Source organism: Carya illinoinensis, chromosome 13 (genome assembly GCF_018687715.1).
Source record: "Carya illinoinensis cultivar Pawnee chromosome 13, C.illinoinensisPawnee_v1, whole genome shotgun sequence".
NCBI classification, from domain to species: domain Eukaryota; kingdom Viridiplantae; phylum Streptophyta; class Magnoliopsida; order Fagales; family Juglandaceae; genus Carya; species Carya illinoinensis.
The window spans coordinates 21,692,414-21,706,510 of NC_056764.1; the positions used below are offsets into that span (position 1 = coordinate 21,692,414).

The following is a 14,097-nucleotide window of genomic DNA, read 5'->3' on the forward strand; positions in this document are numbered from 1 at the left end:
GCAGGTGACATGAGATGGCATAAGGAGCAGCGGGTCACCGATGACACTAGTATGAGACATCCTGCTGACTCAGAGTCCTGGAAGACATTTGATCAAGCTCACCCCAGATTTGCTAGGGATGCTCGCAATGTTAGGCTCGGTTTGGCAAGCGACGGATTTAATCCATTCAACAATCTAGCTAAACCTTATAGCATTTGGCCAGTGATTCTTGTCCCGTATAACTTACCGCCGTGGTTATGCATGAAAGACATGTTCTTCATGACATCCCTCATTATCCCTGGTCCAAAATCACCAGGAAATGATATTGATGTTTATTTGCAACCGTTAATTGATGAGTTACTTGAACTCTGGGAGCATGGTGTACCTACATATGATGCATCTACTAAGGAAATGTTCATGTTACATGCTGCCTTATTGTGGACAATCAATGACTTTCTCGCCTATGGAAATCTATCTGGGTGGTCAACAAAAGGGAAGATGGCATGTCCGTCTTGTAATGCACAAACAGATTCCAACTGGTTGAAGTATGGTAGGAAACATTGTTACATGGGACATCGACGTCTCTTACCGAGAGATCACATTTGGCGAACGAGAAAAGGGTTGTTTAACGGTAAAGAAGATCTTCGCATGCCCCCAACAATGGTTGAAGGAGAGGATCTTTTAACTCAATTACAAATGCTTAGAGATATTCAATTTGGAAAATCTTGTAGGAAGAGGAAACGCACTGCAGAGGAGTTGAACTGGACTAAGAAAAGCATCTTCTTCAAACTACCTTATTGGTCAACTTTGCGGCTTAGACATAATCTAGATGTTATGCATATTGAGAAGAATATTTCTGAGAACATTTTGGGCACTCTTATGAACATTCCTGGCAAGACAAAAGATAACACTAATTCACGGCGTGATCTAGAGATCTTGGGCTTCAAAAAGGAATTACATTTGAAACGTGAAGGTGAGCGTGTTACAATGCCACATGCAGCATACACATTACATGGAGATGAAAAGAATAAATTCTGTGCGTGGCTTGCTGAGGTTAAATATCCAGATGGGTTCGCTGCCAATATCACTCATTGTGTATCTGTACGAGATTCCAAAATCTCTGGGCTCAAAAGCCATGACCATCATGTTTTGTTGCAAACACTACTTCCTATTGCTGTGGGGGGGTTGTTAAAGAGGGATATTGCGTTGGCTTTGACTGAACTTAGTAGTTTCTTCAAAGAGTTGTGTGCCCGAACACTAGATGTGAATCGTCTATCAAAGCTTCAACTTGATATCGTCACCATTTTATGCAAATTGGAGATGATATTCCCTCCATCTTTTTTCGATGTTATGGTCCACCTAGCTGTACACTTACCCCGTGAGGCCATTCTCGGAGGTCCAGTTCAATATCGGTGGATGTACCCGTTTGAGAGGTTTCTCGGGAAATTCAAGCGGTATGTTAAGAATAAAGCCCGTCCAGAAGGATCAATAGCAGAAGCCTGGGTTCACATCGAGTGTTTGACATTTTGCTCAATCTATCTCCAAGATGTGGAGACGAAGTTTAATCGACCAGATCGCAACATTGATGGTGTTGAAGAGGAGAGTATAGATGGGTTCAACATTTTCAACCAGAAACTTCGTCCCTTGGGTATAGCTAATAATGTGCAATTAGAAGATAAACTCCATGCTGCAGCCATTTGGTACGTGCTAAACAATTGTATTGAGATCGAACCCTATTTAGAGTAAGCAATAATTACTTCCTTTCATGCTATCTCGAAACAACCTACTACCATTTGTCATTTAATTTACGTCACAGACTAAATCTATTTCCCCATTTGTGTTCTACAAATGCAGGGAACACTATGACAAATGCAAGGTGTCAAACCCGAATTCTATAGAGCGCACGCAACAAACTGAGTTTCCCATTTGGTTCAAGCAACGTGTAAGTTAAGAATTCTATTTAGAAAGCAATTCACGTGTTATACCCGACGCTGGTGGTCGATGTCATTGAAACTTATATATGCAGTCATATGCCCGATTGAATGTAGGTTCTGGACCAGCGTAGCAACAATCCACTTGATGTGTCCCCAGATTTGTATGCGTTAGCTTGTGGACCTGATCGGTGGATTGCATCATATGCTGCTTGTATTATAAATGGTAAACGGTTCCATACGAAGTCTCGTGAACTTCGCCGACGTTCACAAAATTCTGGGGTGTTGGTAACTGGTGACCAAGATACTCATAATGTAGACTTTTATGGTATTATCAATGATGTTGTGGAGTTACACTACATGGGGGGTCGTAGAGTGTACTTGTTCAGTTGTGATTGGTTTGATGTTGGTGACAAAAAACGGGGGGTACGAGTGGACGATCATTTAACTAGTCTCAATATGAATAGGACTTGGTATAAAGACGAACCATATGTGTTGGCATGCCAGGCTTCCCAGTGCTTTTACATTAGGGATCTAAGGGAGAAAGGGAATTGGTATGTTGTGCAGAAGTACAATAATAGGAATGTGTATGATATTCCACTAGTGCAGAGGGTTTTAGAAAGCATTGATGGCGAATCGAGTGACGATGATGCCTATCAAGAGAATGAGTCCCCATATGACTATCCACTTTTGCATTGTGATGCACGTCCAGTGTCAACTCCACTTAGTAGGACTGATATAGAACCTTCCCTTATTGAGCCACGAGACCAGATGGAGTCGGGTGGTAATAGCAGAATTGTGGGAGATTTTATTGATGATGCTATGGTTCCATCTGGTTCTGGAGATGCTTATGGTGATTGGGAATATTCAGATGATGATGACCCATCCACCGAGGAAGAGTCTGACTCAGAATAACCAACTGACAACATAATGATATTAGGTGAATTCTCATATCTTACCAAAAGATACACAGTATTTTGATACTCGACAATTCTTATTAGTTTAATGCATTATGCAAATTGGAGTGTGCACTTATATTTGTAAACTACTTTCATGGTGTTAGAGATGAGAGACTAATTTAATTATGATCTCAGGTCGGGTGAAGAAGGGTTCACATATGCGCATAGTGTTCTAAAACAATCCATTGCAATCCCATCTCAAGGAATTCACACTCGAGGAGCATGAACGGCTCAGGTTGATATGCAAACACTTTTTTTGCTTTATATTGATTTTCGCTAAATTATGATCCTAACACAAATGATATCTCCTTATCAATGCAGGCGCGCCAGTGGGATATAGTGGCCGAGGTCGGCCCAGAGGCCGAGGATTCCGTGGTAGAAGAATGGCACCTTACTCATGCCGAGCCCGCCGGCCACGAGGTGCTCGAATTAGTTCATATCATAGTCCTGATAATGTCGATGAGGCCAGCTCGGATGACTCTACCCAACCCCCAAGCCATCCATGGGAGCCACCATGTGCGACCACAACACTGGAAGCTGAGCCTAACAGAGTCACCTCACCCAGTATAAGGCTGGAGACAAATAGAGTTCAGAGCGGTATAGTTAACATGTTTATGATTTTTTTGATGAGTTCTCAATATACATATGATGCAGTTCTATATATTTGTAAATTCCAATTCACCCTGACTGCATATTAACACTATTATGTGATACAGGTGTGGATGCCACAACAGAGCCTAACAGAGTGAGCGCACCCAATATAGAGGCAGAGCCTGCAAGAGTTGAAATTGGTACAGTCCACATATGCTGGCTGTTTTTTTATGTATATTCTTAACCATTTACACAAAAATGGTGTTACAATATATTTGTAAATTCCATCAGAACCTGTATAACATTATTGTTATTATGCTGTACAGGTGTGGACGTCCCCACGGAGCCAGCTCAAGTGACCTCACATGATATAGAGGCAGAGCCTGCAGGAGTTCAGATTGGTAATGCTCACATAACCAATTTTATTAACTGTAATGACATATTTTATCCTGCTCCACATGCTCAGTTTTATACCACATCAGATATTGTAACCATATACATTTGATGTTATTTATGAACTTATAGGTGAGGACATTCCCATGGAGCCTGTACCAAACCAGGCTCAGAGGAGACGTGGACGTGGCCCAGCTAAGTGCACTGAATTTGAAAAATTGCGGAAGCATGGAAAGGTGCTGTTGAAGATAAATAATGGAGAAACAGCACCATGTTGCTCAAATGCCAACATGTTTACAACACGATTAACATGGATAGTCAAACATCATTGTGACATGAGTTATGCAAGGTGGAGCGATGTACCCCAAGCACATAAGGATGAGTTAATCGATCGTGTTCGGGTAAGACTTTTCCACTTTAATGATGGTAGGTTTCAAGTGGTCGTAGTATAATTGATTAAACCAAATACATTTGATTATATATGCAGGGGGATTTTGAACTTGATTGGGAATTGGAGAACCATCAATTGACTGTAACGAAACAACTTCGGAAGCGGTTTAATGCTTTCCACCATGAATTGCATAGGATATATTTATCATATGCCAGCCATGACGAAGCATTGGCTAATGGCACAGTTTTGGTCAGCCCCCTTGTTTGGGTGAAGCTATGTGGTAGATGGGGTAGCGAGGCCTTCAAGGTATGCATCAAGGGTGGTCAATACAAACTACTTGTTCAGTTAGTTAATGTATCACGACATTGATTGGATGTTACTCAACATATGTGTGAAAATTGTTTTAATTTAATGGTTATTTCATGGCAGAAATTATCAACTAAAAATCGGGAGAGTAGGAAGAGGCTGGTTATTAACCACACAGCAGGTCGCAAATCCTTTGTGCGGATTCTTGAAGAGAAGGTAAACGGTTTAGGCTATTACACTTGCTTTCTTTCTATTATGTAGTAAATTATTTTCATATAGGGATGTTGAACTCAAGATTTCAAGTTTCATGTGATTATAAATCTACACATGGATTTTGATGATAACAAATGAATTCAAAGAATAAAGAAGTCTCAAGCTCAAGTTGTCTACACAATGGAGTCAAGCACATCAAGGAAACAAGCATGAGCAAGAAGGGAACAAGTTCACATTAAAATTATAGAGTAATGTTGTAAATCTCTTCAAAATTCGAAATTAGGATTAATGCTCAAAATTAATATTTTATCATAAAGCATTAAAATACATTTTCCACATGTGCATGAATATTTTTGAAAATTAAATTTGAAAATTTTGAAAGATGATTGATTGTCATCTTTTGCATGTGCATGCCTTGATTAAAGGGTTGAACTTTGAAAATATTAAAGATGATTGATTGTCATCTTTCACATGTGCATGTTTTATTTGAATATTTTCAAAAGTGATTGATGCTTTTTTAGACTTATACAAAAAGTAAAAGATTAGGTTTGAATTTTTTGAAAATGAAAGTGTGCTCATTTTGTCATATGCCAAAAGTAAAAGATTAGGTTTGATTTTTTTGAAAAAGTGAATGATGTTGTCTTTGACAATTGAGAAAGAAGAACCTTTTATTTGAATTCTTTGAAAAAGTGAATGATGTTGTCTTTGACAATTGAAAAAGAAGAACCTTTTATTTGAATTTTTTGAAAAAGTGAATGATGTTGTCTTTGACATGTGAATCTTTTTAAATTTGAATATGAAGTCTCATATGCCTATAAATAGATCATTTGAGAGCTTCACATTCACAACACCAAGAGCATACAACATTCATTCAAAGCTTTCATTCTCTCTTCTCTAAACATTGAGCCTTAATCCTTGTTCATTTTGAGAGATATAGCTTGCGCTGTATTGTTTTTATTTCACTCGTTGAGGAGTGTTTTCTGATAACCTACCCACTATCAGCTTTTGTATCAGAAAAAGGGTGTGTATAACCCTTGTGTGTGTAGAAAGTATTCTACACAGGGAATAGTTGAATCACCACGTGTAAGGTGATTGCAAGTGTAGAGGGTGTTCTATACGGATCCTTTGTAGCGGTGTTGTTCAAAGGTGTAATAGGTTTCTATCTCCACCTGAAGGAGGTTGAATAGTGAATTTGGGAATCCTCAAGGGGTAGCTTGAGGCGAGGACGTAGGCAGTGGGGCCGAACCTCGTTAACATACTGAGTTTGCTTCTCTCTTACCCTTACTCCTTATATTTATTGTTATTTCATATTTTGTTTATATTTTATATTATATATTTGATTTATAATTGTTAATTTTTTTTAATACAACTCAATTCACCCCCCCTCTTGTGTTAGTCATCTGGGCAACAATTGGTATCAGAGCTAAGAGCTCTATTATAAGATTAACTATCTTTTGAGTTAAGATCTTATGGCTAACATTGCAGCTTCATTTGGTGAAGGTCAATCTAGTAGTCGGCCTCCACTCTTTTGTGGAGATAATTACTCATTCTGGAAAGTTAGAATGAGAATATTTCTTCAAGCTCAAGGTAGAGAAATATGGAAATGTATTGTAAATGGACCTTATATTCCAACAAAAGTGGTTGGTGGAGTAAAGGTCAAAAAGGAAGAAGAAGAGTTTGATCGTGAAGACGATAGACTTTATACTTTAAATTTAACTGCTATGAATTTATTATATAATGCTCTTAATGGAAATGAGTTTAATAGAATAATGAATTGCGCTACGGCAAAAGAAATTTGGGATAACTTGGAAGTAACTTATGAAGGAACTTCGCAAGTCAAGGAATCAAAAATTTATATTCTTACTCATGAATATGAAATGTTTAAGATGAATGATGATGAATCTATTTCTAGTATGCACACTCGTTTTACTAACATCATAAACAGCTTGACAGCTCTTGGCAAAGTTTATTCCAAGGTAGAGATAGTAAGAAAAATTCTCAACTCTTTACCAAAACGTTGGGAATCAAAAGTTACAGCGATTCTTGAAGCTAGAGACCTCAAGAAGCTCGAAGTCAATGAACTCATCGGGTCACTTATCACCCATGAGTACACATTGAAAAGAGGAGAAGAAGAAGGAAAGCCAAAGAAGAGTTTAGCACTTAAAGCTGTTCCTCATGAAAGTGAAAGTGATGAAGATGAGGAAAATGACGATAAAGATGAAGAAGTTGCGATGATAACAAGAAGAATTCAGAGGTTCTTGAAGAAAAATAGAACTCCTCCGAGGAAATCTTTCAAAAAGTTTTCCAAGAAAGATTCAGGTAAAAACGACACTTTAATTTGTTATAAATGCAATAAACCTGGTCATATCAAGCCAGATTGTCCTCTGCTAAAGAAAGATCGAAACAAGGGCAAGAAAGCAATGAAAGCTACATGGGATGATGATTCAAGTAGCTCAGATAGTGAAGCAAGCAATGAAGAATCAGCAAATCTTTGTCTTATGGCTAAAGATGACATTGAGGTATGCATGAAGTCATCCACAAGCAAAAATAAGTGGTTTTTAGATAGTGGATGTTCAAGACACATGACGGGAGACAAGACTAAGTTCTTTGATCTTAGATCTAAAGAAGAAGGACACGTGACATTTGGAGACAACTCGAAAGGGAAGATCGTGGGAATAGGTAAAATTGAAAGTCTCAATCTCAACAAAGAGAAAGCAATAGAGGAAGTTCAACATGGAGCCATCAGGAAAGATCATCAAAATTTAATACAAGATGCAACCAAACAGTGGAAATTTGTGAAAGATCATCCAGTGGAACAAATTTTGGGAGAACCTTCACAAGGTGTAAGTACTCGATCATCTCTTAGAAATATTTGTAATCATACTGCTTTTCTATCTCAAATTGAACCCAAAAATATTGATGACGCACTTCTTGATGAATCTTGGATTCTAGCTATGCAAGAAGAGTTGAATCAATTTGAAAGAAATGATGTTTGGACACTTGTTCCTAGACCCAAAAATTATACTATTATTGGAACAAAATGGGTTTTTAGAAACAAGAAAGATGAGTCTGGAGTCATTACTAGAAATAAGGCTCGACTTGTAGCCCAAGGTTTTAATCAAGAAGAAGGAATCGATTATGATGAGACATATGCACCTGTCGCAAGATTAGAAGCTATTCGAATGCTACTTGCATATGCTTGTTATAAAGATTTCAAACTTTTTCAAATGGATGTTAAAAGTGCTTTCTTAAATGGTTTTATAAATGAAGAGGTATATGTTGAGCAACCTCCAGGTTTTGAAAATCATATTTCCCCAAATCATGTTTTCAAACTCACAAAAGCACTATATGGACTTAAACAAGCTCCTAGAGCTTGGTACGAGAGACTCAGTGGTTTCTTGATTGAAAAAGGTTTTTCAAGAGGAAAAATCGACACAACTCTTTTCATTAAATATGAAAATGATGATATTCTTTTGATTCAGATTTATGTTGATGATATAATATTCGGTGCTACTAATGAAAATATGTGTCAAGTTTTTGCTAAGACTATGCAGGAAGAATTTGAGATGAGCATGATGGGTGAACTTACATTCTTTCTCGGATTGCAAATTAAGCAAGCAAAAAGTGGGACATTCATCAATCAATCAAAATATATTAAGGAATTACTGAAGAAGTTTGGGATGGAAAATGCTAAGGAAATTGGAACACCAATGAGCCCATCAACTAAACTTGATAAAGATGAATCCGGTAAGCCAGTTGACTCGAAGATATATCGAGGTATGATTGGTAGCTTATTATATTTAACAGCCAGTAGACCAGATATTATGTTTAGTGTGTGCTTATGTGCACGTTTTCAATCATCTCCAAAAGAATCACATTTAATTGCAGTTAAGCGCATTCTTAGATATCTTAGTGGTACAATTAACCTAGGGTTATGGTACCCTAAGCACACATCTTTCGATTTAATCAGCTACACAGATGCAGATTATGCTGGCTGTAAAATAGATCGAAAAAGCACTAGTGGAGCATGCCATTTCTTAGGTCATGCATTAGTTTCCTGGTTTAGTAAAAAACAAAATTCTGTTGCACTATCTACTGCTGAGGCAGAATATGTTGCTGCGGGTAGTTGTTGTGCTCAAGTTCTCTACATGAAGCAACAACTTGAAGATTTTAAACTCATGTATAATCACATTCCAATCAAATGTGATAATACAAGTGCTATAAATCTTTCAAAGAACCCAATACAACATTCTAGAACTAAGCATATTGAAATAAGGTATCATTTTCTTCGAGATCATGTGCAAAAAGGTGATATAATGTTAGAGTTCACAAACACACACGATCAGTTAGCAGATATTTTCACAAAACCTTTACCAGAAGATAGATTATGTATGATCAGAAGAGAAATAGGTATGATGCATGCTATGAATATCTCTTAAAAGATAGACCAGAGTCAATAAAAATAGAGATAGATTTTTTTTTAATACTTTTACATAAATTTGAGATTCTTAGCCTCATGTTTGAGACGCTCATTCTCTTCATACAATATCATGTCATTCTTATTCATGGGAACCGGCAAGCGGAATGAAGAATCTAATAAAGATTTCAACTGTTTATTCTTCTGCCGAATGATTCCTTCCCTTGTGTGAGACTCTTGAACAATTTGTTGAAGTACAACAATTTGTTCTTTGAGCTTTTCAACTTCGTGATTTTTGGCTTGTAGCCGCTGAGAAAAAGCCACAATAGAGGAAGAGTAGCGAGTCCCAAGACTCACCAAGTCATAAATAGCATCAGAATCTGACTTATTAGTCAGATTATTATTTTCTTGCTGCAACATGGCACCAATGGTAGCTGCAGAAAGAACAGGAGGTTGAGATGCAGAATGCCTCATGGATGGATCTAGAGAAATGTTAGAAGAATGAGCCATTGAGAAAAGAATAGAAGGCTTAAAACGAGAATGCTGAAGGAATGCAGATGAGTTATAGAGATGAGATGAAAACTTGATGCGGATTAGATGAACTTCAGGACTGATTTTATAGAGATAGCATAAAGAATAAGACAAACTATTTTCTCTTCAAATCTTATTTAGTCAAAAGAAATACAAGATATGCTGGACACACATTGTCAAAAGTTTTCTTACTAAGCCAGCGAGATTAACAGTAGATTGTCCCTATTTTTCTAGTAAACGATGAACCTCTGCTGTTATCTGCCGATGTTGACCTTGTATCTGAACCCTTTCTCGTTCCAGCTCTTCTATTCGTGGTTGCAGATCATGAGCATACCAATCTGCAAATTTTTTCAACTCTTGGTTTTCTTGCTTTAGCCTTTTATTCTCACTATCCTTATTAGCAAGCTTCTGTCGTAACTCAGATATTTGCATGTTAAGATGATCAATCTCACTCACCCTCGCCATTAACCTTCGAGACATGATCGTAACAGAGGCAGCATATTGATTACTGAGCATTCTTGATTCTGCAATAATCTCAGAATCAGCCTTACTAGAAAAACGGTTCACTGCTCCTATCATGGTATTGACGGCCTCAGGAGAGAAGATTGATGATTGATGCATCAAGGGTTCCTGATTCAAGTCTGGAACATTAGTGGAAGAGAATTGCTCAGCCATTCTATCGTTGTGGAAAAACAGAACTCAGGTCAAGAAGTGATTATTTTTTTGGCATCCGATAGATGAAAATGATCATTTTTTTATAGAAACTCGGAGCCTTCAATCCCGTTTGTCAACAATATCAGGCGATTGTTTAAATCTTCAGCCGTATTAAATTCATAGAGTTAGGCCTCGAGGCTTTGCAGCACTTGTCGGGTCACGGACGGCTCCATTTTTCAACTATCTACAGTGACTATTAAACGCATCGTTTTCTTCAGTCCATTTTCTTGTTGCGAATCCTTTTTAATGATGCCAAAAGGGGGAGAAGTGTTAGACTAGAACATTAACATTGTTTAAATTGCTAAACTTGTTATATATGCTTGGAATTATATTTATACTTTTGCTTGAAAAACTAACGCATATTTTCAGGGGGAGCTTAAGTATTAATATAGGTTTCAAGTTCTATCAAATATTTGTCATCATCAAAAAGGGGGAGATTGTTGAACTCAAGATTTCAAGTTTCATGTGATTATAAATCTACACATGGATTTTGATGATAACAAATGAATTCAAAGAATAAAGAAGTCTCAAGCTCAAGTTGTCTACACAATGGAGTCAAGCACATCAAGGAAACAAGCATGAGCAAGAAGGGAACAAGTTCACATTAAAATTATAGAGTAATGTTGTAAATCTCTTCAAAATTCGAAATTAGGATTAATGCTCAAAATTAATATTTTATCATAAAGCATTAAAATACATTTTCCACATGTGCATGAATATTTTTGAAAATTAAATTTGAAAATTTTGAAAGATGATTGATTGTCATCTTTTGCATGTGCATGCCTTGATTAAAGGGTTGAACTTTGAAAATATTAAAGATGATTGATTGTCATCTTTCACATGTGCATGTTTTATTTGAATATTTTCAAAAGTGATTGATGCTTTTTTAGACTTATACAAAAAGTAAAAGATTAGGTTTGAATTTTTTGAAAATGAAAGTGTGCTCATTTTGTCATATGCCAAAAGTAAAAGATTAGGTTTGATTTTTTTGAAAAAGTGAATGATGTTGTCTTTGACAATTGAGAAAGAAGAACCTTTTATTTGAATTCTTTGAAAAAGTGAATGATGTTGTCTTTGACAATTGAAAAAGAAGAACCTTTTATTTGAATTTTTTGAAAAAGTGAATGATGTTGTCTTTGACATGTGAATCTTTTTAAATTTGAATATGAAGTCTCATATGCCTATAAATAGATCATTTGAGAGCTTCACATTCACAACACCAAGAGCATACAACATTCATTCAAAGCTTTCATTCTCTCTTCTCTAAACATTGAGCCTTAATCCTTGTTCATTTTGAGAGATATAGCTTGCGCTGTATTGTTTTTATTTCACTCGTTGAGGAGTGTTTTCTGATAACCTACCCACTATCAGCTTTTGTATCAGAAAAAGGGTGTGTATAACCCTTGTGTGTGTAGAAAGTATTCTACACAGGGAATAGTTGAATCACCACGTGTAAGGTGATTGCAAGTGTAGAGGGTGTTCTATACGGATCCTTTGTAGCGGTGTTGTTCAAAGGTGTAATAGGTTTCTATCTCCACCTGAAGGAGGTTGAATAGTGAATTTGGGAATCCTCAAGGGGTAGCTTGAGGCGAGGACGTAGGCAGTGGGGCCGAACCTCGTTAACATACTGAGTTTGCTTCTCTCTTACCCTTACTCCTTATATTTATTGTTATTTCATATTTTGTTTATATTTTATATTATATATTTGATTTATAATTGTTAATTTTTTTTAATACAACTCAATTCACCCCCCCTCTTGTGTTAGTCATCTGGGCAACAAGGGACAAAGCATCTTCTCCCTATTGAAACGTATAGCATTTATTCGTTATTCTAATAAATACCGGGATTAAGCTACCAATCCCGGTGTGGAAATATGTCGACGACTCTTTCCTGACTGTGTGTTATACCATGCCACATTCCACACACATTTGGTAGAGGGCTGAATCGGCAAATATGGTAGACTTCTTCAAGGAAACCCACTGGTCAAAGAAGAAAAATAACTTTTTAACACCAGCCACCGAAGACAAATATGTGAGTAAATTCGTAGAATTTCTGAATTTTAATAACATAATTGCTTGTGGTTATTGTTTTTTGATTGTGCAAAAAAAATGCTAACTTAACTACACATCATTGTAGTTAATGGATTTATAATGTTGTATTTCAGAAGGACATGGTTTCGAAGTTGGATACTCTAGAACCAGAGCAACGAACTGACGAAAGGATAGCGGGTGTCTTCAGAGAAGTACTTGGTCATAGACCAGGCTATGCAAGAGGATTGGGAGAGATGATAATCCCAGAGTCTACGAGACAACGCACATTGGCACGAGAGAAAGAGTACCTAGATTTGATTGAGAAACATAAGAAGGAGGCTGAATCATCCAAGAGTGAGATGGAGGCAATGAAGGCAAACATGCAGCTTCTGTTGGAGAGACAAGCGGAAACTGGCCGCTTATTGAGGGCTTTCTTTGCTGCTAACCCGACCCCGCTCAGTGAGTCTCAGCGAGAGACTCAATGAGTGGGGACATGTGAGAAGACAAGGGAAGGTTTTTTGTGGCTTTTTGGGTGCATTTTTTGTTGTGCCGATGGTGTTATATATTGATTGGATATATATATCCAATGGAAGGATATAAGTATATGTTTTGTGGGAGCAAGCTGGGTTGGGTAAAACTCAGTTTTGTGCCATGTGAGATATCCTTAAATTTTCATATGCTCAGTTTGGGCAACCAACAATCCATGAGATTATGCAATGTCGTAATATCATAAAGGTAAACCTCTAAGCCACCATTATCTTTATAAATTTAAACATATTGTAGTTGCTAGCTAATAAGTCACATACTACTCATTGAAGACTTTAAAAACTAATGGTAATATTTCTGTTGGGCTTGAAAAACTCATGTACAGGATATGCATTTGACCAACCATGGAAAGGTCTGAATGGGACGGGGAATTTATTGCAATGCCATTGTACTATGATTGGCATGCTTGGAAAAGTAGATTGGTAAGCTGTGGGCCTGTGTGATGAGTGCCAAAATAGAGGATGCCTGAACTGCAAACTACATCAAAAGAGGAAGCTGAATTTCAGGTGATGTCTTCATTCCCCGTCTTTTCTTCCACCCACTGATTATCAAAACCAACACGTGCACAGATTTGGATGACTTATATTTTAATTGACTGACCTTAGCTTTTAGTTGGCAGTAGCAAAAATTGTGTGGAAAACACTAGTATGATGGATTTTCGATATACGATAATTTCATGTATATCACAAAAATGTATTTCCCTTCAAAGGTTCATTGATAGGGTTAGTATTGTGATTACTGCATTTATGCACCTATCTTAGAATCTTGTTCCATAATTTGGGGAAAATTATGGAAGCACAATTGAGGAATTGTGTAGAACCTAACGAACTTGCTTATAGGACTTATATGCGCAACGGATTTTACCAACATTAAATATAACCATGTGCAAGAAAAAGAAATCAAAAGAGTTGGGATTCAGCATTCCATGGCAAGAAAAGTTAGTTTATCTAACATTTTTACCCTTTTACAGCCATATAGTAAAACCTACCAAAATTCTACAAAAGACATACAAGAGAATGAGGATACCAAAATTAGGCCCATGCAGCCAGTGATTAGGTAATCTTCACATTTGGTGTAGTTGAAATTGTTGATCTCT

The 14,097-nt window shown here is 37.1% G+C and overlaps 1 protein-coding gene across 1 annotated transcript; it reads left to right on the top strand.

The window, feature by feature from the left end:
• Positions 1-12,348: 12,348 nt before the first annotated feature.
• On the top strand, positions 12,349-13,151 carry LOC122291465. The gene is made up of 2 exons (XM_043099189.1): positions 12,349-12,456; positions 12,590-13,151. The coding sequence occupies exons 1-2, from the start codon at positions 12,379-12,381 to the stop codon at positions 12,938-12,940; spliced, it is 429 nt and encodes a 142-aa protein (XP_042955123.1). The 5' UTR covers positions 12,349-12,378; the 3' UTR covers positions 12,941-13,151.
• Positions 13,152-14,097: the final 946 nt, after the last annotated feature.

Coding starts and splice junctions, on each gene's coding strand:
- LOC122291465 (XM_043099189.1), top strand. CDS start 12,379: ATGGTAGACTTCTTCAAGGAAACCCACTGGTCAAAGAAGAAAAATAAC. Junction 12,457..12,589: donor CAGCCACCGAAGACAAATAT/GTGAGTAAATTC, acceptor GTTGTATTTCAG/AAGGACATGGTTTCGAAGTT.